At 40.1% G+C, this 27,629-nt stretch overlaps 1 protein-coding gene across 3 annotated transcripts; it reads right to left on the bottom strand.

Annotated features, from left to right (window-relative positions):
* HYKK (hydroxylysine kinase) lies at positions 317 to 26,792 on the bottom strand. Of its 3 annotated transcripts, none has more exons than XM_005695097.3 (7): positions 26,693 to 26,792; positions 25,954 to 26,088; positions 22,623 to 22,706; positions 20,954 to 21,304; positions 19,942 to 20,081; positions 10,534 to 10,717; positions 317 to 2,321 (listed from the first exon to the last, which is right to left on the bottom strand). In XM_005695097.3, exons 3-7 carry the CDS (start codon positions 22,645 to 22,647, stop codon positions 1,861 to 1,863), a joined length of 1,161 nt encoding a protein of 386 aa, XP_005695154.1. In that variant the 5' UTR covers positions 22,648 to 22,706; positions 25,954 to 26,088; positions 26,693 to 26,792; the 3' UTR covers positions 317 to 1,860. The 3 variants fall into 3 exon arrangements, with proteins under 3 accessions (XP_005695154.1, XP_005695156.1, XP_005695155.1); XM_005695099.3 differs by having other exon boundaries at positions 22,666 to 22,706; XM_005695098.3 differs by lacking the exon at positions 25,954 to 26,088 and having other exon boundaries at positions 26,693 to 26,774.

Raw genomic sequence — 27,629 nt, 5'->3', positions numbered from 1 at the left:
ATTATCATACCCTTTATAATAAATTAATAAACATAAGTAAGCATTTCCCTGAGTTCTCTGAGCTGTCTTAGCAAATTATAGAACCGAAGGAGGGGCTCATGAGAACTCCCAACTTACAGCCAGTTGGTCAGAAGCACAACCTGGGACTTAAGGCTAGCATCTGCAGTGGAGGCAGTTTTGAGGGACTGGGCCCTTAACCTGGGGGGTCTGCTCTAGCTCCAAATAGTTAGTGTCAAATTGTTTAATGTGAGGGGAAAACCCTACATGTTTAGTGTCAGAATTATCGTGAGAATAGAAAGAGTTTTCTTTTAAATACTTAATACTCAATAAATATTGGTTTTTATTATATATCGCTAAACAGTACAGCAGGAAGGATATGGATTTGATCATCATTTGCTGATCTAAAATTCTGATTCCTAAGAATCAGATCACTGACTGAATTTGAGAGGCAAAAAGAAAAGTACTCCAGTTTGGGTAACCTGGTTCATTCATTTAGCAGACATTTATTAAGTCTTTTATATGTGCCAAGCCCTGTGCTCAGAACTTTGCATTAATCTCTAAGAAATCCTCACAACTAGCTCCTTGAGGTAAGTGTTACAGGAACTGTAAGATAGGTGCTACTTCACCTTCACAGACAAGGAAACTGAGGCACAGAGAAGTTAAAGGTGAACATAAGAATGATACAAATGGGTGATACACGAAAATTCGGAGACCTAGTTTGGAGAGGATAGCTCTGTAGGTAGGTCGTTAGATGGATATATATATATTCTCATATATATCAAAAGAGATAACTACTAAAAAGGTGTTTGAATGGCCAGGATTCTACAGTCATCCACAGAGAATGGAGAGCTACATGGACAAGACTAAGTAAATGACTATTTACTGTTTATCATACTAAGGGAGACAGGACCAGAAATCAGTGAGGGAAATACAGTGGTGTGAATAAAGTCAAGGATACATAAGCTACGTTCTCCAATATTATATATTCATATGAAAAGAAACATAAATGGTAGAGGATTTTAAAATATCTGCCTAGGGTCTTTCTCAGCATCAGTGTGAAAACTGTTTAGATACCTCACGAGTTAGTGGCTTGTCTGGGTGTCTTATTTGCTTACTTGCAGTTCCAGTGAGTTCTGGCATCTGCCTCTGGAGTTTCAGTTTCAACTGCCCGCTCAAACAAGTTAAAGCTTTCTCTTATGAGTACTGCATCTGTTTTCTCCTGAGGCATTTTAGTGTGTGCCTTATTTTCTCCAGCCTTTCTTCTAGGATACATTAATTTTGAAAATATCTTTAAAGACCATTGGAAAGGCACTATACCAGTGTAAGAATGGATGAAAGGAAAAAAACCAATTTACATGGTTTCTTCCCTCAAATAGCTCTTAGACTAGATGACTACATGGCTATCACCCATGATACCAAGTGATGTGCCATACAAAAGGCAGGGTACAAAGAGATTATGAACAATGAAGAGATGGGAGAAGGCTTCATAGAACTGGTGATACGTTAACTAGGTCTGCATGTTGCACCCACTTATCTAAAATATGTGAACATGTCTGTACATATAGACATGTCCTGTTAAAGTTAAAAAAAATCATTGATCTTGAGAGACTATTTGATTCAAGATATCACTCTGCATGTTTGATACACAAGGCAAATGAAACCCTTAGAAAGACATGCTTGCTCATGCAGTACTTTCTTAGGTTAAAAAATGGTCATGAAATTACTAGAAGACCTTAGTGGTTACATGTGCATTGAAATGTTTCATCAATTCATCTTTAATGGTGCAGGAAAACCCTTTATGGAATTAGGTTAGGTCCTATTGGTTCTTCATTACCCAAGTTAATGTGAATTTTTATCTAGTCACATGGAGATCCCAGATTCGTAGGACTTGGCAGTTTCAAACCAGATTTCTTCTACAGCTTTCCGGCCCATGTCAAACATTTGCTGTAAGTGCTTCCACCCAGTTTTTGCAGTAATCATGAGATACTCTTCGTTCTCTGGGTATAGCTGGCAAGAATATGCAGCTAGGACAAGTGACTGACAAAACCGACTGCATACAAGTAGAAACAAAGCACCCCTCTCCACAGGAGTCAGGGGGACCACACTTTCAAACCCAGCAAGGACATGGCCTCCTACTTGTATAGGAGCCTTGCTTTCAATCATCATGTACATGATGGTGATCGCCGCTTCAAACACATAGTAACCATAGCTCATGTCATCAAAATCCAAAACCCCAGACACCTGATATACAGCATCTCCAAAGGCCGACTCTCTGGACTCTATTAAGATGTTGTGGTCGTTAAGATCTCCGTGATTGATACCTGAAAGGAGAAAAATCAAGCCAAGTAAAAACAGTTGTTTAATACCCTAGTTCATTCTCTTTCCATTCCTCTTTCTCAGATGGTGATGGTGGTTTAGTTGTTAAGTCATGTCCAACTCTGTGACTGCATGGCCTGTAGCCTGCCAGGCTCCTCTGTCCATGGGATTTCCCTGGCAAGAATATTGGAGTGGTTTGCCATTTCCTTCTCCACTTTCTCAGGTATGAGCATTCAAATAATTTGATGAGCAATCAGAGATAAAGAGCTAAACCCTCTTTTTCTTGAGAAATAAAACAATTTCCTCTGAAAAGGATAAAAGCAGTTAATTCTGGTGGTTGCTTTTGCTTTTCATCAATACAAGGACAGAAGAGGGAGACTGGAGTCATTGCAAACACCTGATTTTTGGCTCTGAGCCAATGAAAATTGAAACGTTTCATCAATTCATCTTTAAGTTCTTTACCCTTTACTTGTCTAATATACATAGATATATACATATATACATTCATGTTATTATAAGAAGCAAAGAGTGCTAGAATGGACCAGATGTGCCTGTATTTTAACCTAGAAGAGAAATTTCTGATGACAAAGTAATTCTGAATTTCTCTAGTCTTCTGATTACTGGAATAGATGTTATTTTAAGTCAGTACCACTCAAAGTGGGGGGCCTGTGGCTAGTGCTGGCTCACAAACTGTTATTAGTGTGCATGAGAATAAAAACAGACATTGAGACTGTTTGATTTTTCATTAAGAGTATGACAGGGGCCTTATCTCATTAACAGTATAGCCCAGTTTTGGTGTTGTCAAATGCTCATGGTAAATCATGTGTGGTGTGAGCCATGAATTAATCTTGCACAGTAGGGCCAAATGTATCAGGCTTCAGGGAGTTGGAAGAAAAACGCAACTTGTCTTTTACCATGGAGAGTTTGAGAAGCACTGATTTAAACCACTGAGGATTAGGAGGAGATGGGGATGTCTGTGTATACTGAAGCGGTGAGTCATGTACTTTATAATAAGTGCATGATATAAAGTCCATACTATTAGCTTTTAAATATAATTCTGATTTCTTCTATATGACTTACGGTTGTGTAAATCATGCTTAAGTGATGTAGCACAGTGGGTGGCCTGTAGAAGCAATGAATATTACTGTAAACTACATGTTTCTGATATGGGGATTTATCCTATGATTGATACGATGTCATAGTTTCACTGACAATATTTTTTCTTCCTTAGAGGTTCATAAAGCAATTTGATATCTTATACAGTAGATTGGTATTTTAGAATAAATGAAATATATTACTTCATGAATGCAATCTATATATGTGGAAACCTCTCTCATTTCGTTGCTTCTTTTCACGTGTCCAGTGGCCTATTAAAAAAATGATACAGCTATTTAGTGCTTGGAATAAAATAACAGAAGTAGTTGAATTTGAGAATTAACAAAAGAAAAGAAAGAGTTCTGACCAAGATAGCAGAGTGAATTCATACTTTGATAACCCCAATATACATAGCAATGATAAAAATAAAAAGAGAAAACAAAAGATACACAACCAGCCTCAAAACCAAGATAGATTCATACAAACTGAATAGAAATGCCAAGCACAAGTGAGCAGTGAGAAGGAATAAAGCCACAGGCTTGCCTACTGTGTTCCAGATCAGCAATGTGCTTTCCCCCTTTGCGAGAAGGAACTTAAAGTGCTACCTGTACGTTGGGAAACACGCTTACCACGTGAAGCTGGAGGCAGTGAAGAGGGCCTCCTAACTCATAAAAGCAGGACCAAATCTGCTACTAACCCACTGCTTAGACGACTTCTGTTCCAAGGAGGGAGAAGGACAGAAATACAGCCTTGAAACCAAATGCTAAACCTGGATGCTGTGTGAATATATCCTATGCCCACTTACTGAAGTCTTTGGTTCAATGTCTATGGTCAGTTTCTTGTTCTTGCTCTTGGTAACCGATTTCCCTGTGTGCTGATATAGAGTATGGCCCAAGGCAGTTACTGTAGAGAAGTAATCAAGAAGAACTTCTAAAACTGAAAAATACAATGAATAAATTAAGAATGCAATGGGTGGGTTTAAGAGATTAGACATAGCTAAGAAGATTCAATAAAGTACAGAATAGGATAGAACATTTTCCAAAATGCAGCATGGGCAGAAAAAAAGAGAAGGTAATATACACAGAGGATTCAATGAGAAGGCATACTATGAGCTTAATTGGAGTCTCAAAAGGAGAAGAAGGGGATTAGGTGCAGAGGCAAGAATTTTCTATAAATGGTGAAAGACAATGTTCACACATAGGTTTGGAAAACCCGGGTTAAGTTAAAAAAAAAAATCTGAAAAGCAACCCAAAGGAGAAAAAGACAAATTATCTTCAGAGAAACAACAGACTGACAGCTGGCTTCTCAGCAGCAATGGAAGCTAAAAGACAGCAGAATTCTAAAACTCTAAACCCATGAGATCTAAAATTCTATAGGCTGTGAAAATATCCTTCAGGAATGAAGACAAAATAAACACATCTTCAGACAAAATCAGAGAAAGTTCACCATTTAAGAACTGCATTAAAGGAAATTTGGAAACATGTATTTTGGGCAGGAAGAAAATGACTCCAGAGAGAAGGTTTGGGGTGCTGGAAGTTAAAAAGTGAATAATATAAGTAAATCTAAATAAACTTGACTCTATAACAAAAATAATACTGTTTTTTTGTGGTAAAAAAAATATAGAATTAAAGTTTACTAAAACAGCAGGAAGGAGATAAATGGAATTAAATTATTTTAAGGTCCCTGTATCAGACTTTGATAAGTTGAAGTAGCATGTTAGACTTTATAAGGTTATCATTCAAAGTACATAATTTTCTGGAGACAGAGAAAAAAAGACAAAATAATTAGCACAAAAACAATTCACTCAAAAGAAGGGAGAAAGAAAAGTAAAAATGGAAAAGACAGAAAAAAATCAAGAGAACAAAAAATAAGACGGGATAGCTGTATAATGTCAGATGGAGTAGATATTAAGGCAAAAAGCAAGATAAATAAAGAAGGATACTTTATATTGTAAAAGATTCAGTTTTCTAGTAAGATAATAATTCTAATTTTACATGCACACTGCCTTGAAATATATAAAGCAAAATTTGACAGAAATACAAATAAAAATAGGCAATTCACAATTAGAGTGGGAGATTTTAAACACATTTTTCTTGATCATTGTTAGAGCAAGTGGACAAAAAGGTAAGCCAACAGTGGTGGTTTGGTTTTGTCGCTAAGTCGTGTCTGACACTTGTGACCCGGCGTAGCCTGCCAGACTCCTCTGTCCATGAAATTTTCCAGGCAAGAATACTGGAATGGGTTGCCATTTCCTTCTCCAACAGTATAGAAAATTTAAATAAGATTAATAGATTTGACCTACTGGACATATTTGTACACAACACCTACTGAATACTTTGTACACAACACCTACTGAATAAATTCTGTTTAGCATACAGGGAACATTTTTTTTAAATTACCAAATGCTTCATTATGAAGTAAATGTTAAGAAATTTCAAAGTGCTGAAATCATATAGAGCTGTTCTGCCCCATATGATAGCCACTGGTCATAAGTTGCCATTTAAATTCATTAAGATTAAATAAACCGAAAGTTCAGTTCCTTAGTTGCACTAGCCACATTTCAAGTGCTCAGTAGCCACACAGGAGCTATTATATTATGTACACAGATACAAAACATTTCCATCATTGAAGAAAATTCTACTAGACAGCACTGATACAAAGTATATTCTCTGACCATAATGCAACAGTAGAAATCAACAGTAAAAGGATAACTAAACATATCATCATATAGACCTTTTATTGGTCTATATAAATGGGGAGATGGACCAGTGTTCATGGATTAGATTACTCAATCTTATACACATTTTCTTGAAATATATATATATATGTATATATGTATTCAGTCCACATCTAGCCAAAATCTCAACAAAATTTTTCTTTAAACATGACAAGCTGATTCCAAAATTGATATGGAAACATAGAAAGAACAAAAAAAGTCAAGACCCTCTTAAAGAGAAACAAGAAAATGAGAGGACATGTTCTATCAGATATGAAGACTTTAAAAGTTAAAGAAATTAAGATAGTGTAGTAATCACATGCTAGTAAAGTAATGCTCAATATTCTCCAAGCCAGGCTTCAGCAATATGTGAACCGTGAACTTCCTGATGTTCAAGCTGGTTTTAGAAAAGGCAGAGGAACCAGAGATCAAATTGCCAACATCCGCTGGATCATGGAAAAAGCAAGAGTTCCAGAAACACATCTATTTCTGCTTTATTGACTATACCAAAGCCTTTGACTGTGTGGATCACAATAAACTGTGGAAAATTCTGAGAGAGATGGGAATACCAGACCACCTGACCAGCCTCTTGAGAAACTTATATGTAGGTCAGGAAGCAACAGTTAGAACTGGACATTGAACAGACTGGTTCCAAATAGGAAAAGGAGTACATCAAGGCTGTATATTGTCACCCTGCTTATTTAACTTCTATGCAGAGTACATCATGAGAAATGCTGGACTGGAAGAAACACAAGCTGGAATCAAGATTGCCGGGAGAAATATCAATAAGCTCAGATATGCAGATGACACCACCCTTATGGCAGAAAGGGAAGAGGAGCTAAAAAGCCTCTTGATGAAAGTGAAAGAGGAGAGTGAAAAAGTTGGCTTAAAGCTCAACACTCAGAAAACGAAGATCATGGCATCCAATCCCATCACTTCATGGGAAATAGATGGGGAAACAGTGGAAACAGTGTCAGACTTTATTTTGGGGGGGCTCCATAATCACTGCAGATGGTGACTGCAGCCATGAAATTAAATAACGCTTACTCCTTGGAAGAAAAGTTATGACCAACCTAGATAGCATATTCAAAAGCAGAGATATTACTTTGCCAACAAAGGTCCGTCTAGTCAAGGCTATGGTTTTTCCTGTGGTCATGTATGGATGTGAGAGTTGGACTGTGAAGAAAGCTGAGCGCCGAAGAATTGATACTTTTGAACTGTGGTGTTGGAGAAGACTCTTGAGAGTCCCTCGGACTGCAAGGAGATCCAACCAGTCCATTCTGAAGGAGATCAGCCCTGGGATTTCTTTGGAAGGAATGATGCTAAAGCTGAAACTCCAGTACTTTGGCCACCTCATGTGAAGAGTTGACTCATTGGAAAAGACTCCGATGCTGGAAGGGATTGGGGGCAGGAGGAGAAGGGGACAACAGAGGATGAGATGGCTGGATGGCATCACTGACTCGATAAACATGAGTCTGAGTGAACTCCGGGAGTTGGTGATGGACAGGGAGGCCTGGCGTGCGGCGATTCATGGGGTCGCAAAGAGTTGGACATGACTGAGCGACTGAACTGAACTGAACTGAACTGAACTGAAGTAATCTTTAGGGATGCTCAAATATTCCAGGTATCTTCCTTCCAGGAACACTCTGGGTTGTCAGCTCCCTGCTTTTCCAAAAGTTGTTAGCAGCAGTGTGGTTTTTTTGGCCACTACATGTAACAGAAGTGACATCACTTCAGGGCAGATGCTTTAAGATTCAGCATACAATTTACTACATCTCTTTCTCCATACCAATATCCCAGGTGGTGAAAGTGTTATCAGTCTAAATCCCCAAATAAGAATACACATCGCCCCAGTCAATCCATGACAGACCTGCAGCTTGTGTGGGAACTAAACCTTTGTTATTTATAAGTCCACAAGGATTTGGGGGTTATTTGTTACTACAGCATGACCTAGCCTAGCTGATACACAGTTGCTATGGGTGCAGAGATAGACAAATAGACCAATAGAGCAAAATACAGTCCAAAATAATATTTGATTTACAGTAGATGTGGTACTGGAAAACAAAGTGGAAACATAGCTTTTTAACACGTTTGTGAGAAAATTTATCAGCTGTAAGAAAAATCACACTGTATATAAAAATAAATTCCAGATGTATTATAGTCATATTATGAAGGAAAAAGCCATTTTTTAAATTTTTCTGGGCTCCAGAATCATTGTAGATGGTGATTGCAGCCATGAAATTAAAAGATGCTTGCTCCTTGGAAGAAAAGCTATGAACAACCTAGACAGCATGTTAAAAAGCAGAGATATCACTTTGCTGGCAAAAGGTTTGAATAGGCACTTCACAAAAGAATCTATCCAAATGGCGAGTAAATTGGGAAATACACATTAAAACCACAATAAGAAAACATCACACACACATCATATTGGCAAAAATTGAACTCTGACGGTACCAAGATTGTAGAGGAATAAAAATTTTATACTCTGCTAGTAGTAGTATAAAGTCATAAAACTGTTCGGCATATCTCTGAAGTTGAATATGGACATGAACTATGGACCTAGCAATTCTATCCCCGAGCTCATGAAGTCATATACCCAAAGAACTCATGAACACATATACCAAGAGACACAAGAAGATTCATAGAGCACTGTTCTTAACAGACTAGAACTGGAAACCACTTGAATATCTTTGAAGAGAGGAATAGCTAATGTGTGGTACATTTATGAATTGCATACTCTACAGTAATAAAAATTAAAGTAAATGGCCACATGCAACAACATGGATAATCTTAGAGAAGTAATTTTAAGCAAAAAAAAAAAAAAACAAACCCAGGAAGACAGTTCCCTACAGAATATAGTCTCCCTACAGACTATATACTGTAGGGAGACAGACAGGAGCAGGGAGACCAGTTACGAGGCTACAGCAATAATCCTTAGTCTTTGGGGTTTTTTAACGGCAGCCTGAGCCAAGTAATACAGAAAGCAGAGGACGAAAAGGATGTGCACTGCCTATCCTCAGCTTTGCAAGAAACGCCCCCTCAGTTCCTTGCCCTTTGACCAGTGCTTCATGTTGCGTCAGAAGGCTCATTACACCCCAAAGAAATTGTTGCCCATGTACTTTAGGAGATACGCCTTGGCACGCTCATTGCAGCATCGTGTGTGAGTGTGTGTGTGTGTGTGTTCACTACTGTATCTCTACATTAAGAATAGTGCCTTGGCACGCTCATTGCAGCATCGTGTGTGTGTGTGTGTGTGTGTGTTCACTACTGTATCTCTACATTAAGAATAGTGCCTTGGCACGCTCATTGCAGCATCGTGTGTGTGTGTGTGTGTGTGTGTGTGTGTGTGTTCACTACTGTATCTCTACATTAAGAATAGTGCCTGGCATATAGAATGCACTGCTCAAGCAATATCTGCTGAATAGATGAATCCTCTTAACACAGAAAATTTTAGAATTGGAAAGGCCTTTAGGCATTGACCACTCTATCTAAAGTTCTAAATGACTTTGACCATCAATGAACAAATGGGGAAGAGTTCAGAGAAAGATGACAAGTTGCTACTACGGGGCTGAGAGAGAACCCAGGTCTTCTGACTCCAGTCGAGACCTCTTTCACACAGTAAGTGTCTGAAAGTGCCTTGATGGCCACCCAGAGGAGTAGCTCTCAATTTTTTTTTCTTATATATATATATAAAAACTTAAAATTCCATTAACAAGAGAATAGACTCAAAAATTACATTGAAATAAATTATAGTATACACACACACAATGGAATATTATTCAGCAGTTAAAACTAATCAGCTAAAAAAAACTAATCGGCTAAATGAACTAGAACTATGTCTATTAAATGGATCAATCTGAAAAACATAGTGTTGAATAAAAAATCAGTTTGCAGGATGATAATATACAATGTTCCATTTATCTAACGTCTGAAAGTATGTAAAATACTATATAGGTAATTTATAAATACATATGTAGTAATATTAAAGGGCTTCCCTTGTGGCTCAGCTGGTAAAGAATCCACCTGTAATGTGGGAGACCTGATCTCTGGGTTCGGAAGATCCCCTGGAAAAGGGAAAGGCTACCCCACTCCAGTATTCTGGCCTGGAGAATTCCATGGACTGTATAGTCCATGGGGTCACAAAGAGTTGGACACAACTGAGTAATATTAAAAGATGTATGCAAACTTAGTAGGGAGGGGAGAGGCAGAATCATGTAAATTTAAAAGGGGCTTCAAATTCAATTTTAAGGGAGAGGAAAGTATTATTCTTTAAAAGCAACAGGACCAAATATGATAAAGTATTAAGATTGTTAAAGCTAAGTTGTACCTCTGTACTTTTCTGCTGGTTTGAAATTTGACAATTTAAAAATTAAGAAATACACTTACTTGATTGTGGGGGTACTCACATTCTCTAAAATGACTTAGACTGGTCATCACTTCATCCTTGAACAGCTGAATGACCTGTTCAACAATCTCTCGATTCCGATTCTGGCCCAAGGCAAAGAGGTATTTCTCCAGAAGAGGAACACTTTTGAGATTCCAGATGAAGTTCTCCCGATGAAGACTACTTAGCTTTGGGTGATGGAATTTCTAAATCAAAAGCAAAGAAACTCTTAGACTCTTGATAGCACAGGCACTGCTGAGAGGTCTGCTGTGGGCTAGAAGACTGCACCCTCCGAAGGGTGGGCCAGGTGGGCCTTGGGGAGAGGGCTGGCGTTCTCTGATGGTCACTGACTTGCTTCATTTACCTTAATTCACAAAGTGGTCAAATGTCATATTTGCCCAGGATCTCATAGTTTTGAGAGCACATTCCCCTCTCCTCACTGCCCATCCTCATAAGTGGGAGAAGGTAGGATTACCATCTGCAGACTACCAAAGGAATGGAAGCAGCTCTAAAGAGCTCTGCCCTGGGCCCCCGGTTCCCTGTCTGACTTCATTTTTGACAATGTTTTTCCACTCTCTTCCAATCACACTGACATTGGCCTCCCTGCTTTTCAAGGAACACTCCAGGCACTTTCCCACCCCTTTTGTATTTGCTGTTTCCTCCACCTGGGGATCCTAGGAATCCATATGGCTAGTGGTCACCAAGTCTTTACTCAAAAGTCACCTTCTAGGGGAGGACTCACTGACCACTCCATCTATCCCCTCCAATATTTCATATCTCTCTTCTCTGCTTATCTTTTCTTCCTTAAGCACTTAGCACAAATTGCTAACAGTCATCATGATTCACTCATTTACCTTACTGTCTGTTCTTGTTAGAATGTAAGCTCCACAAGGAGCAGGAGCTTATTTTCGGTCTGTTTTGTTCACTACTGTATCCCCACACTTAGAAAGTGCCTGGCATATAGAATGCACTGCTCAAGCAATATCTGCTGAATTAACATAGAAAATTCTAGAACTGGAAAGGCCTGTAGGCATTCTATCTAAAGTTCTAAATGACTTTGACTGTTAATGAACAAATGGGGAAGAGCTCAGAGAAAGATGACTAGTTGCCACTATGGGGCTGTGAGAGGACTCCAGTCAAGACCTCTTTCACACAGTAAGTGTCTGAAAGTACCTTGATGGCCACCCAGAGGAGTATCTCTCAAAATTTTTTGACCATGGCCTGCAGTATGAAATATGCTTTATGTTACGACCTTGCATACAGGCAACATATACCTAAGGAAAAAAAGTTTCTATAACAATACTTACAACCTTTAATGTGATGTATTCTGAGATTTTTTTTTTTTTACTTTATTCTATTTATTTTAAAATGTTCCTCTAAATTGACTTTAACACCCATTCTCATGACCTGGAGTCTGATAACCTCCCCCTTATGCTCCTGTTACCATTAAGATGTCTTTGCTAAGTGGTCATGTAGCCTTTGTTTGAATTCTTCCTGCAGGAGGTACATTTTTACCCTTATTGAAATGGCTCTGTGTTCTTCCTTTTGCTGAGCTAAAATCTGCCTCTTATAGTATCCATACTGTGGGTTCCGACTGTGACCTCTGGGGCTACGGGGAACAGGACTCTCCCACATGACTGTCCTCCAGACATCTGAAGACAACACCTCTGCCTCTCAGTCTCTTCTGCAGAGTAAACCTTTCTAGTTCCTTCAGTTCTTTCTCACATGACATAGTTTTGAATCTCCTGACCATCTGATGCGTTAAATGTCACTGTGGACCACAAAAACATTCTGCAGAGTAGCACTGAAAACACTGTTGGGAGTTGTGACTTCTGGAAAGTAGGTTTGGAAAGGAAACAATAATGGAGATGATGGAAGAGAGAAAAGAGTTTTGTCTTACACTTTTCATTACTGCTTGATATTTTTACCATGTGCATAAATTACTTTTATTTTTATTTTCTGTTTTGTTTTCTATTAAAATTTTTTAACTTATTTATTTGGCTGCACTGGGTCTCTGCTTCTGTGTATGGGCTTTCTCTAGTTGCAGTCAGCAGGGGCTGCTTTCCAGCTGAGATGCTTGGGCTTCTCATTGCACTGGCTTCTCTTGTTGTGGAGCGCAAGCTCTAGGTGCTCAGGCTCCATAGCTGCAGTTCACAGGCTCTGTAGTTGTGGTGCACGGGCTTCGTTGCCCCACAGCATGTGGAATCTTCCCAGAGCAGGAATCAAACCCACGTCCACTACATTGGGAGGCAGATTCTTAACCATTGGACCACCAGGGAAATACTACTTTTATTTTTAAAGAAACCAAATTTAAAGACTCTTGTTGGGTTTCCAGCAACAGTCCACTCAGGGAAGACTGAGTCAGCTTCTAAAATGCTAGCACTGTTACCTTGTACATCCTGCTTAGGTATGGAGTAGTAGGAAGAACACTTGGGAGTTGTACTTGGAATCAGACAGATCTGGGTTTCAACTGGCTTTATCACTTAATATCTCAGATCTTAGTTTCCTTAACAGTAAGATCAGAGTATCAATACCAACCTCACAGGGAATGTAAATTGCTACAACCATTATGGAAAACAATATGGAGGTTCCCCCCAAAACTAAAGAGTTGGCATATGATCCAGCAAGCCCCCTCCTGGACATATACCCAGACAAAACTATAATTAGAAAAGATACATGCACCCCTGTGTTCATAGCGGCACTATTTACAATAGCCAAGATATAGAAGCAACCTAAATGTCCATCAACAGAGGGATGGATAAAGATGTAGTATAAATATACAGTGGAATACTACTCAGCCATAGAAAGAATGAAATAATGCCATTTGCAGCAACATGAATGGACCTAGATATTATCATACTAAATGAAGTAAGTCAGAAAGAGAAAGACAAATAGCCTATCTATCACTTATATGTGGAATCTAAAATATGACACAAGGGAACTTCTCTATGAAACAGAAACAGACTCACAGACATAGATAACAGACTTGTGGTTGCTAAGGGGAAAGGGAGATAGGAGAGGGATGGATTGGGAATCTCGGGTTAGCAGATGTCAACTGTTATACAGGATGGATAAACAATAAAGTCCTACTATATAGTATAGGAAATTATATTCAATATCCTGTTAAGAAACCATAGTGAAAAAGAATATGGAAAAGAGTGTGTGTGTGTGTGTGTGTGCGTGTATAAATAACTCAATCACTTTGCTGTACAGCAGAAATTAACTATACTTACAGTTATAGTTAACTATAACATGATGAATCAACTATATTTCAGTTCAGTTCAGTCACTCAGTCATGTCCGACTCTTTGCAACCCCATGAACCGCAGTATGCCAGGCCTCCCTCTCCATCACCAACTCCTGGAGTTCACCCAAACCTATGTCCATCGAGTTGGTGATGCCATCCAACCATCTCATCCTCTGTTGTCCCCTTCTCCTCCTGCCCTCAATCTTTCCCAGCATCAGCGTCTTTTCAAATGAGTCAGCTCTTCGCATCAGGTGGCCAAAGTACTGGAGTTTCAGCTTCAACATCAGTCCTTCCAATGAACACCCAGGACTGATCTCCTTTAGGATGGACTGGTTGGATCTCCTCGCAGTCCAAGGAACTCAAGAGTCTTCTCCAACACCACAGTTCAAAAGCATCAATTCTTCGGTGCTCAGCTTTCTTTATAGTTCAACTCTCACATCCATACATGACTACTGGAAAAACCATAGCCTTGACTAGATGGATGGACCTTTGTTGGCAAAGTAACGTCTCTGCTTTTTAATATACTGTCTAGGTTGGTCATAACTTAATTTCATGGCTACAATCACCATCTGCAGTGATTTTGGAGCCCAGAAAAATAAAGTCAGCCACTGTTTCCACTGTTTCCCCATCTATTTGCCATGAAGTGATGGGACCGGATGCCATGATCTTCATTTTCTGAATGTGGAGCTTTAAGCCAACTTTTTCACTCTCCTCTTTCACTTTCATCAAGAGGCTCTTTAGTTCTTTACTTTGTGCCATAAGGGTGGTGTCATCTGCATCTCTGAGGTTATTGATATTTCTCCCGGCAATCTTGATTCCAGCTTGTGCTTCTTCTAGCCCAGTGTTTCTCATGATGTACTCTGCATATAAGTTAAATAAGCAAGGTAACAATATACATCCTTGACGTACTCCTTTTCCTATTTGGAACCAGTCTGTTGGTTTCTTGTCCAGTTCTAACTATTGCTTCTTGACCTGCATACAGATTTCTTAGGAGGCAGGTCAGGTGATCTGGTATTCCCATCTCTTGAAGAATTTTCCACAGTTTGTTGTGATCCACACAAGGGCTTTGGTATAGTCAATAAAGCAGAAATAGATGTTTTTCTGGAACTCTCTTGCTTTTTTGATAATCCAGCAGATATTGGCAATTTGATCTCTGGTTCCTCTGCCTTTTATAAATCCAGCTTGAACATCTGGAAGTTCACAGTCTACGTATTGTTGAAGCCTGGCTTGGAGAATTTTGAGCGTTACTTTGCCAGCCTGTGAGATGAGTGCAACTGTGCGGTAGTTTGAGCAATCTTTGGCATTGCCTTTCTTTGGGATTGGAATGAAACAGATATTTTCCAGTCCTGTGGCCACTGCTGAGTTTTCCAAATTTGCTGGCATATTGAGTGCAGCACTTTCACAGCATCATTTTTAGGACTTGAAATAGCTCAACTGAAATTCCACCACCTCCACTAGCTTTGTTCATAGTGATGTTTCCTAAGGCCCACGTGACTTCGCATTCCAGGATGTCTGCCTCTAGGTGAGTGATGACACCATTGTGATTATCTGGGTCATGAAGATCTTTTTTGTATAGTTCTTTTGTGTATTCTTGCCACCTCTTCTTAATATCTTCTGCTTCTGTTAGTCCATACCATTTCTGTCCTCTATTGTGGCCATCTTTGCATAAAATGTTCCCTTGGTATCGCATTTTCTTAAAGAGATCTCTAGTCTTTCCCATTCTATTAATTTCCTCTATTTCTTTGCACTGATTACTGAGGAAGGCTCTCTTATCTCTCCTTGCTATTTTTTTTGGAACTCTGCATTCAAATGGGTATTTCTTCCCTTTTCTTCTTTGCCTTTAGTGTCTCTTCTTTTCTCAGCTATTCGTAAGGCCTCCTCAGACAACCATTTTGTCTTTTTTCATTTCTTTTTCTTAGGGATGGTGTTAATCACAGCCTCTTGTACAATGTCACGAACCTCCATCCATAGTTGTTCAGGCACGCTATCTATCAGATCTAGTCCCTTGAATCTATTTGTCACTTCCACTGCATAATCATAAGGGATTTGACTTAGGTAATACCTGAATGGCCTAGTGGTTTTCCCTAATTTCTTCCATTTAAGTCTGAATTTGGCAATAGGAGTTCATGATCTGAGCCACAGTCAGTTCAGATGTATTAAGACACAAACTACAAGTATTAAGACAGAAAATCACCAAACTGCTTCCAAGTGACTTAACCAAACAACTCAAGGAAGCTCAAGCACCAAGCACAGGAAACATCACGATCAAATTGCTCAGAAATAGAGATAGAGACAATCTTAAGACAAACACACACACAGATGACATACATATTAAATTCAGAGGAACAATCTGACAGCGGATTTCTTGTCAGAAACAATGCAAAAGAAGAAAGTAGTGGCATGTGTTTAAAGCACATTGGAAAAGACAGTCAACCTGAAAGTTTATGTCCAATGAAAATATCTTTCAAAAATGAATGTGAAACAAAGACATACAAAAGCTGAAAAAATTCATTATCAGCAGCCCCACACTATAGGAAATGTTAAATGAAGTCTTTTAGGTAGATGGGAATAATAAGGATTGACAAAAAGTATGAAGAGCACTGAAAAAGGGAACCACACAGGCAAATATATAATTTTTTCCTAATTAAATCTCTTAGAAGATAATTGAAAGTTTAAACAAAAATAACAATGTATAAGTAAAAAGTCTGACAACAATAGGTATAGGTCTTCCTGGGTGGTGCTAGTGGTAAAGAGTCCACCTGCCAATGCAAGAGACACAGGGAGGTGGGTTTGATCGCTGGGTCAGGAAGATCCCCCTGGGATAGGAATGGCACCCCACTCCAGGATTCTTGCCTGGAAAATTCCATGGACAGAGGAGCCTGGTAGGCTACAGTCCATGAGGCCACAAAGGGTCAGACATGACCGAGTAACTGAGCATGACAACAATAGAATAAGGACAGGAGGGAAGAAGCAGAAGTATACTGTGTCGGGTACGTGTACCATACATGAAGTGACATAACGTGAAGGCAGAGCGTGATCAGGTAAAGATGCACTCTATACACCCTAGAGCTACCACTAAAATCAACAGTTACAGCTAATAAGCCAACAAAGGAGGTTAAATGAAATCATAAAAAATACACAAGCCAAAAGAAGGCAGGAAAAAAAAAGCAAATTAGAGAATAAAGAACTGATGTGACAGAAAGAAAGTAGATATCAAGATGACAGGCTTAAACCGAACCATACAAAAATCACATTAGATGTAAAAGCTCTAAACATCCCAACTAGAGAGCACAGATTTTCAGACTGGATTAAAAAAAAAAAACAAGATTCATATATATGCTGCCTATAAGAAATATACTTTTACTATAAAGCAGAATTTTTTTCCATCATTCCCAGAAAACAATAAATATCAAGTCTTTTAGGAGGGAATTAAAACTAACCCTCCTAAAGCTTCTTGTTAAAGTGTTCTCAGCCCTGTCTCACCTCTCACTTAACTCTTCTAAAGGCTCTGTCTTACTCTTTTCTCTAAAGCACCAACCAGACAGAAAAAAGAAAAACAGACAGAATCAAGGAACGGGAGCAGGCAAGCTGATCCCAGCAGACACTAATGGAGCACGCGTGGAATGCATAGAGGCTGATCTGCTTTTCTGTATGGCAGGAAGCCTTAAAAAACTTCCACAGATCTCAACACCTTCTAGACCCATATCTGATACTCCTCCCCTTCCCATCCCTCCAGTCCTTTGTTCCAGGCTGTGACGGTGACTCCAGCATTGCTTCAAGGGGAGAATCCTGCCTATTTCAGAATGGAGTTTTGTCCCAGCAGATCCAGGTTAGAATCCATGTCCTGCTCAGCACTTTCCTCTCCTCCATCCTTAACATTAAATCAATCACCAAATTCAGTTGGCTCTGTCTCCTAAATATATTTTGAACCTTTTCTTGGTTCCTGTCCTCAATCAGCTTTTGCTTGATTATTGCATTAGCTCCCTAGATGCATTCCCTGCCTCCATTCTGGCTTTCTGCCAATCTAGCCATTATATTGGACCTAAGCAGGCTATAAATTAGAACATTTTTCCTGTTTAAAAAGCCTCCAAGTCTCCCTACTGTCCAAGAAAATAAGACAAAGTCCAAGCTTCTTACGATAACACATTTTATAATCTGACTCCACCCTGTTTCCAACTTCAGCTCCTGTCTCTCTCAGGTGTAAACCCTATGCTCCAGCCACAGTAAATTATTCAGAGGTTCTGGAACATGGTCATTGTTCTGCCATGGTTTCTTGCATGCTCTTTCCTTTCACTGAATACCCTTCCTCCTTTTCTCTGACTGACTGATGAATTCAAGACTTTTAAAACCAGCTCATGAGCTTTTTGAAATTAAAAAACTTTTTATGAAGCCCTCCTTGAATATCTAATATGTATTTGACACTGCTAGACACCAAGGATAAAAAACGAATAATTAAGAGGTAGACCAATTTCTTAAGAAGATTATTGTTTCTTATGTAGCATCTGTAACAGGAAGTACGAGCAACTAAATCACAATACCATCATGGCGACTGTTACCCCAGTGGCCTCCTATGAACCATGCCTCCTGGCGTGCATGCCCTTGTGCAGCTTCTCCTACTTGGGATTAGACATGCCACTGGCTTTGGCTAATGAAATGCGAGCTAACATGATTCAAGTAGAGTCTGGATAAGCAGTCGTCCACGCGGGGCTTGTCTTTTTGAATCTGTCTCAAGCCAGCAGTCATGTTGCAAGGATGCTCAAGACCATCCTGGAGGATGAGACACCACATGAAGAAAAAAGGACACATGGAAAGGATCTGAAGCACTGCAGCTAAATAGAGCTGCATGAGTGACCCCAATTAATACCAAGAAGAGCAGAGGGACCCAGTCAGTCAACCCATAGAATCATGTGAGTTGATGGATGCACAAGATCCAATGGAGCAAAGAGCAGGAAGTGATCCTCTTTGTACAGCCTGGGAAGAGAAAGAAGGGACCAGGGAAGATTTCACAGGGGAAGTGATTCCTGAGCTGTGTGTTGAAGGATAATCAGGAATTTTGCAGAGCAGGGGAAAAGGTATTAACGGTTGAGAAGATAACAAAGGCAGAGATGCATGAAACAGAAAGGCACATTGCGGGGACGATGAGAAGTTCTACTCTGGTGGTGAGAGAAGCATGAAAGGGAAGACACGGACAGTGAGACTGAGGGGGCAGAGGCAGGGACGAGGCCAACGGGGCCTTGTTTGAAAGAGACGCCGAGGACCTTGGCCTTTACTTTGAAAGCAGTGAGAGGCCACTGAAAGATTTTAACTATGGAACTGACATGGTTGGATCTGTAATTTTAAAAAGTAACTCTGATTGGTATAAAAACTAAATTGAAGGTGAAAAAGATCTGAATGCAGGGAGGGATAGTCAAGGCAGGAATGGAAAGGAGATGGACTGTAGACATCTGAGAGGTAGACTGGCCAGGATTCAGTGAGTAATTGCAAGTGTTTTACTCATACAAACTGGGGTTACTTTTCCAAGTGTCTGTTTGTCCCTTGGAACACACTCCTCTAGGACAGGGGAATCCCTATTTTTCCCCCAGTTCCTTGCATTGAATGGGTTCTCAGTTAACATTTGTTCATTAAATGAAGATGTTCTGTGGGTACGTTTGGAAAAATATTTGTCAAACAAGGTTATCTTTTCTGTACGACATAAACATTTTTAATACAAGTCATTTCAATCCATTTGTAACATAGCTATTGCTTCATACAGAGCCCTGGCTGATTATGTCTTATGAAAACTTCGGATTTTAATTTGTGAATACAGACTGTTTTCAGTGAGTAGCACAGAGGATATCATGAATTTCTAAAGATGTAGGTAATCTTGCCACGAAGCTAATAAAGTACAGACCTGGGCAAAAAGAAATCTGTCAATATTCATGCATCTAGTACCTTATTTTCTTCTTAATATCGGGTTGCGTTGGCCAAAAAAATCCATTCAGTTTTAGGTATACATAAAAGACACATTTTTCATATTCACCAGGAACTGTATTGAACAAGATATTCACTGACCAAAACTTTCTGGCCAACCCCAATACATGTTAAGAGGCACCAAATAAAAAGAGTGTGACCCTGGGTGTATTTAAAATAAATCAAAACTAACAAAGAACAATTCTTATAAACAAAATAAAATCCCAAATCTTACCTCCAGTGTTTTATCCAACTTAGCAGCTAGCCTTCCAATTTCATATAAGAGCTGAGGGCCAATGGGAATCTCAGCTATGGGTCTTCCTGGGAGGTAAGTCAGCAGCCTCACCAAGTAGCTTTTGACTTCAGAGCCGCTATCTAGATGGATGGAAGGATATATTCTGTCAATTATTCTTTGGAAAAAAAAAAAAAAAGATTAGAGGCTATTCTACCTTTGCAATTATTATAGCAAGGAATAATAGAGAACAAGAGAGAAAAACAAAAAGGTGCTAATACAGGACAAGTCAGCAGGATTCTATGAGGCAGGACTGAATGGATCAAGCCAGCAAGGAGAACAGATAGACTTCAGAACACTGGGGCCAGCCATTTACATCCTAACATGACTGTAGCCCCAAGTCTGCTGGCCTTAACTCTAAATGTAAATTATCTACTCTGGTAAATGAATGCTTAAAATACATTTTTAATGCATTTACAGTGGGGGAAGTTATAGAAAAAGAAACGACTTTCAGAATCACAGACTTCTTTAGGGCCAAACTGCTGCTTGGAGAATTCCATTAGATACGTCTTAGCACTTAGAATTGAAAGGGACTAAGTTTCACGACAGCTCATAGCCTTAAGAATTTAAGTCACGTATACCATAATTACAGAGCTGGGATCTAAACTTCCTGATTCTGTGTGCTTTCTACTATATCACAGCACCAAAATACACAGCTGATCTGATAAATAAAACTATTTAATTATTTTTCTAATTAAAAATAAAAGTTCCCCTAGTTTTCACATATCCCCTTAGTTACTCATCCATCAGATCCTTTGCAGGCAGATAAGAGTTAGGCCAGAACCCAGCCCTAACCACAGCCCCAGTTTCCACTTTGGTGATGGCAGCTTCTCCCAACTGCTGAGAAAAATAACCATCTTAACCCTTGGAATGACGTACCTGTTCCTGATATTTCTACTGTAGCCAAAATGCAGTAATGTACATGGACGGGCGATGACCGGTGGTGGTCTCTTACCTACAGACACGAGAGAGGTTATGTTGTCTCCTTTAGTACGACACACAGAGGCTGTTGGAAATCCAGCCGCTCTCAGAAACATGATGATATGAGTCTGCACTTCAATCAGGTCTGGAGTTTTGCTAGATTCAGTGTTGCTTATTTTGAGGACATATTCATTTGGGCCATCTGTAGTGACTTTGGTTCTTGCAATGCATACATGGAAGTTTTGGTCATCATAGCTAGGAAGTGGCTGGATCTTGGAAACTTTTAACCCAAACACTGATTCCACTAATGCAGAGGCTTGTACCTCACTGAAAGAGGGCTTAGTGAGAGCCTGTGATTGCTGATCACCTCCACTTGACATTATTTCTAAGGAAGCAAACAAACAAACAGACAAACTGGAAAGGGGACTTATATTGAATATACTTACTTAAAAGAGTTTTCTTAAGACAGACCAATAATGTTTCCCAATACTGATTCGGTACTTCTCTTGATTGTGAATTTTCACTCATAAAGTTAAAAAAATCAAATGAGTAAGTGAGATTTAAAAAGTAGATTAAAAGCATAGTCCCTGCATACTTATGTAATAACTTTGTTCTTTAATTTCCAAGAGGCATGGTAGGCCAGCTGGTCCTGATGTCATCTACTTTATGTCTATTTCTCTAAGATTCCAGGCTTTCTATTAAAGGTAAAGAGGGTCTTTTTAATTTGTTGTTTTAGTTATTTATTATCTAGTGTTTGAGGATTCATATTTTAACATACCATAGATTGGTAAATGATATTTATTTTGATTACAAATAGCCCTAACTTACAAATAGCTTAAATCACTGTGACTGTTGGATATTCTGGAAGGAAAACTCAATTCTAAAACAAGTTTTCACAAGCTCAAAACCATAATGTAAAAAATATATATATCCTTTAAATGTAAAATTAGGTAGTCAAGGGTGACATTTGGTAAGGGCAGGCAACAGGTCAAGGACAAGAAACTTGAACTGGTTAGGACTTTATCAGATATCTAATCTCATTACAATAAATCAATGAAATCAATTAACAGAATATTTATATTAATAAGCTACTACATGTTATAATAAACATGCAGAATTGTATCATTCTATATTCAGTATCCCACTTAATTTTCAGTACAAACTGGGAAGTAAATTTTCTCATACCTATTTACAGATTAGAAACCCAAAACTTGGGAAAATTGAGTAACTTGCCCCAGCTTGCACAGGGAGTAAACTGTAAAGCTCAAATTCAAATCAGATTTGTCTGACTCCACTGTTCATGCCTTTTCTCTTATAGTGACTGTGGTTTACTTAAATAATTTATTCTTCATATTTCTTTGTATAAACATGAAATTTTCCATTTTTGAATTTAAAAACCTAAAAAAGACACAAATAGATTTTTTTTAAAAGTAGTAACTAAACGTCCTTGTACCATAAATAATGTCTAAACTCACTTCACAAGCAAAATGTATGATTCCGGGCACAGAATGCACTCCGGGGAAGCACCTTGGTATCACCGGTTTCTCCACCCCTCCCAGCAATATCAACTTTATTTAAAGGAGGAATGTAGGTCCTAGGAGGACGTGTCTGGCCCAAAGTTTTCTTAACTATGTCCTTTGGGTTTGACCCTCTGTTACCATCACTTTGGGTTTAAAATGTAAATTCAGATACGGAGATCTTACTTTTCTGTGTTACAAGTATCATCATCTAGCTTATTGCACATACTTCAAAGGGTGGGCTGATGTGCGAAGCATTCCCGAGAAGCCCTGTGGGAGATAGGAAATGCAATTAGAGGGCTCTGAAGTTAGCTCACTGTCACAGATATCCTAAACAATGAAAAACTTAAAAGGTGCTCAAAACAAGTTACAAGGCAGTAACTGATAAACTAATAAAATGCCAAAGAAAACACTGAATTAAGTATAAACTTGATGAAGTGACTGAGTTTGCCTTGAATTGTGAAGAATAAATTTTCTGGGACTTCCCTAGTGGTCCAGAGGTTAAGAATCTGTCTTGCAATGCAAGGGACGTGGGTTCTGTCCCTGGTGGGGAATCTATGAATAAGATCCTACGTGTTATGGAAAAACAAAGCCCACGCACCATAACTAGTGAGGCCACACATGTCAGAGCCCGTGCCCTGCAGCTAAGACTAAGACCCAAGGCAGTCAAATAATAAATACTGAATTCATTTTTCTACTGCTAAGCAGAACATTGGCTTAAAATTAAGATTGCTTACAGAAAGTAAAGGCGCATCTGAATTTATGACCTGTGAAATTAATATCTGCCAAAACTATGACAGAAATTCAGAGGAGAGAGAAACTACTACAGCCTAATGATATTCTTGAGAAGATGGATTTGAATTGAGCTATAAATATGAACTGGATAAACAGGATGGGGAGACTGTTTTCTTCCCCTTGATAATGCCACTCTCTGCTACACATATTTTACATATTTCCTGAGTGTGTGTGCGTGTGTATATATATATATAATCACCATATACACTCACCATATATATGGTGGCGGTGGTTTAGTCACTATGTCCTGTTCAATTCTTCAACCCCATGGACTGTAGCCCACCACGCTCCTCTGTCCATGGAATTTTTCAGGCAAGAATACTGGAGTGAGTTGCCATTTCCTTCTCTAGGGAATCTTCCCAATCCAGGAATCAAACCTGGGTCTCCTGCATTGTAGGCAGATTCTTTACCAACTGAGCTACCAGGAAAGCCCATATGTATATGGAAGGCAATGTTAGGCTTCTAAATATCCTTTAGGAACCAAATATTTAAGATCCTTGCAATTTCACTTCCCCCTTTGCCAAAATAGTTTTATTCCAATCCTTCCTTCATACTAAATTGTAAATAATTAACAACATCTTGGGGATGGGTTGCATTTGGGGCTACATGTGATTTCTGTTCAAAGGATGTAGTGTTATATAAAAAGAATCTCATGAACAGTTAGTGCTTGTTGATAGAAATCAGCCCAGCTGTTGCTTCTGGCAAGAAGGTGGCATGAGGGAACTTTCTGGGAGGAAAACGTTCTATATCTTGACTAGGCTTTGGTTACATGGGTGTAAACTTTTGTCAAAACTTAGCTTAAAACTTTTAGCATAAGATCTGTGAATTTCATTGAATGTAAATTTTACTTTAAAAAAAAAAAGAAAAGCTTTGTGAGAGACTGGCTAGGACAGGTGGTATGGGTTGGGTCTTAGGACTTCCTTTCATGTGTTGCTGCTGCTGCTGCTAAGTCGCTTCAGTCGTGTCCGACACTGTGTGACCCAACAGACGGCAGCCCACCAGGCTCCCCCATCCCTGGGATTCACCAGGCAAGAATACTGGAGTGGGTTGCCATTTCCTTCTCCAATGCATGAAAGTGAAAAGTGAAAGTGAAGTCGCTCAGTCGTGTCCGACTCTTCGCGACCCCATGGACTGCAGCCTACCAGGCTCCTCCGTCCATGGGATTTTCCAGGCAAGAGTACTGGAGTGGGGTGCCATTGCCTTCTCCCGCGTTAGAGCTCCCCACATCAGACCGTATGCCTGTTAATGTCTAATCACTTCAGATCTATGACAGCCAAAGTCCAACTTAGTCCAGTGAGAGAAAGGGGACGAAAATTCAGGGAGGTGCACTAGGACTGTCCTATACAACCCCCTCTCTGAATCAGCTCCAAGGCAATAGCCTGATGACTCGTGATAAGATTATAACCCCCAAACACCAGTCTCCTTCCCATCCCTCCTTCCCTGACCCTCTTAACCTAAGTGATCTCTCCTGCCTTTAAACTTGCATAGCCCCTGTGCTGCTGGTAGATTTCCACCACCTGTTATAGTTATTGCATTCTTGCCAGTCACTCCCCATATCTACTTTCTGACTAGGGTATATGCTTTCAGAAGCAAATTAAGTCATTCGGATTTTGTTTACTAAAGACACTGTGACAAAGCCTGAATGGAGTTTAAAACAATCTCTGCACCTGAAACTTCTGGGAACCAGTATGTCCTGTCACACTGCATATGGGTTTAAGGCTTTACATGGGATTTTAACATTCTTTCTGCAGATTTATAAACAGGTTTCAGACCCATATTTAGAATGTAATATGAACTAAAGCTTTACATTCAAGACAAAATCCCAGAGTAATTTTTCAACACCTAAAGCTTTAAAGATATCAGAATAATTTTGAATTCAATATGAATTAGAAATCTTTACAGTTCGAAGGACACTTAGAAGCAATTAGTGAAGGCCAATCTGCTTTCCAGTCTAGAAAATGTCCCTATAACATTCTCGAATGGGGTTTGTTAACCCTCTACTTAAAGCACTGTTTCCTACAGCAATGTTGGCAGCTCTAGCCATCAAAGACAGCCTGTGTAACAAAAGGTTGTGCTGGCTAAGTGTATTTTATCACATTAAAAAAATAGAATAAAATAGTTTCTATGCTGGGAGAGATAAGACATTTTATATGCAACCTCTGAAACTTTGCACTATTCACATCTCCTCTAACAGGGAGTTGGACTAGATTATCCCTACAAATTCCTTCTAGTGCTAACATTGTTTCTAAAGCTCTTTCTTTTTGAGCTTAAATTTAGTTTTTTTTTTTCCTTTGTATACAAATACTCCAAATATGGAACTAATGGCACAGATCAAGTCAGCACTTGTGCACCACCTGGGAAGAAACACGGAGAAACACGTAAACACGGAGAAAGAAATGTGTTGATCAGAGATGGCTGTCTTAACCAAATGTCTTTTGTATGGGTGGAGGGGGTGAGGAAGGGAACTCAAATCCTATAGGTAGTTGCACTGTATTTCCTGCCAACAGTGTTTTACTTGGCTTCTGACAAAGTGCTCAGGAAGCAAATGTTTTCCAACTCCAGGGCTTATGCCAGAATCTCAAAACCTTTGTCCTACAACCTGGGGGACTGGACCTTAAACTCTGCACTTTGTGTAAGGTATAACCGGATGAGAAACAGAAATCATTCTTGATTCTTTCTTCTCCCTCACTCTCAAAGTTTTACAAAGTCTAGTAAATTCTACCTTAGCATGTCTTCCAAAGCTGCCCTTCTTGTCCTGTAATTCCTTCTGCTGTGTCCTTCCAAGGTTGGAGAGCAAGGATTATATCCAGTAAATCTCCGTATCCCCAGCCCAGATTCGAGCCTAGATTCTTATTAACTATCAAGAGGAATTAATGACAGAAGGGTTACTTTCATTCCACAGGCTCATGAGGGCAGTTTACCCTCAAAGGGTTTCAGAAAACAGAAAGGTATGGAACTAGAGTCTGTAGTTTTTCAAAGACAACAACAGCGGGTGCCCTGAGTGTTTTCCTTCTGGATCGAACAGGTGGTAGGAGAGCGGCTGCAAAGGGGTTGCTGATCCAAGTGACAGGAAAATAAGGGAGGAAGAGGGCACATTAGTCGGGTTCAGAGTGTTATTATGCTAGCGAGGTCCAGCGGAGCCCAAGAAATGAGGAACATCCGCTAGACACCTGGCCGGGAGTGCCAGGCCCCGCACAGGTTGGACCAGATGGCTTCTCAGGTGCCACACCCCAATTCTGGGATCTCAGCCCAGCCTTCTGGGTTGTAGGTGCGATCCAGCGAGGAAGGTGACTTGCGCATCACCTGAACAGAGAGTCTGAGGTGGATTAGGGGCTGGAGGCGCTGGAGGGGCCGAAGGCTCACGACTCCTGGCCCCAGACTCTCAGCGAAGCTCCTTGCTCTCCCGGCCGTCCCCTCCAGAGGGTTCTGGGGTTTGTCTCTGCTTTCCCCACCCAGCTCACCCGCAACGACCCGAGGTCCTGACGTGGATCCCACTCTCGAGCAGCCGGGGTCCTGCGCTCCCGCTGGGAAGTCGCGCCCAACTTGTCTTGTCTGGATCCGCCCCTCCTCCGAACGCGTGAGTCCTGACTTCTGATTGGCTCCTCGAGACTACCCCCCCCCGCCCCGCCAATAAGCGAAGACTCTTGGAAGGCGAGGCTCCGCCAGGCCGATCCGGGCTATTTCCGCCCAGTCCCCGGGCTGCAGAAGAGGCTGCGAAAAGAGAAATTCAAAGATCAGGTTTGGATGGATCTGCAATCCCGTCCCGCCTTCTCTCAGCGGTCACTCCAGTCAGAGAGCGGTTATCTCCCGACAAAACAGGACTTCTTCTTTCTGATTGGCTCTTAGAGATTCCGCCCCGCCCCTTGGTGGGTAACCATTTAGGAGGCTTTCAGTTCTTGAGTGGCATCTTGCAGTTCCTCTCAGTCCATGAAGCTGTGGAGGCGTAGTGGCCTGCTTCCCTCGGGATTCTCTTTTTTGGGTAGAATTCGCGTCCTCGATTTTCTTCCTTCCCTCCCTTCTGTTGGAAACACGTATGCCAGAGGCTTCGCAAGCGTGGCCGAGGTGGCCTCGAGCCCCTCCCAGTCCCCTAGAACTGCAAGAGAACTGAGGACCTGGGAGTTTGGCCTGGCAGCGTTCTGCACAGGACCTAGCTCTCCTGGGATGCAGTCAATAATGTTAGAACGTAAAATTGTCTAAGTTATAGGATAGATCCACACGTTCCTTGTACTGATGGGGAAACTTAAGAGGGCACAGAGCCTCAGCCAGACACGGTCACCCAACTTCGAGTTTAAGCTTTTGTACGGTGCTGAGTTTTCTACTCTCGAGCCATTAAATTCAATGTAGTAGATGTAAAGGAAGTGTGAAGGCCCCTCTAACAGGTCCCCTCAGGGGGCTGCG

Source organism: Capra hircus, chromosome 21, assembly GCF_001704415.2.
Source record: "Capra hircus breed San Clemente chromosome 21, ASM170441v1, whole genome shotgun sequence".
In the NCBI taxonomy this organism is placed as follows: Eukaryota; Metazoa; Chordata; class Mammalia; order Artiodactyla; family Bovidae; genus Capra; species Capra hircus.
Note: the sequence above shows the minus strand (reverse complement) of the source record. Positions and strands in the feature narration are given on the sequence as shown.

Bases quoted from the DNA above. Each gene is read 5' to 3' on its own strand.
- HYKK (XM_005695097.3), bottom strand. From the start codon at position 22,647: ATGATGATACTTGTAACACAGAAAA. The intron at 21,305-22,622 runs GTAAGATCTCCG...TTGCTTCCTTAG, and splicing joins GATACTTGTAACACAGAAAA to AAATAATGTCAAGTGGAGGT. The intron at 20,082-20,953 runs GTAAGAGACCAC...CCATCCATCTAG, and splicing joins AACCTCTCTCGTGTCTGTAG to ATAGCGGCTCTGAAGTCAAA.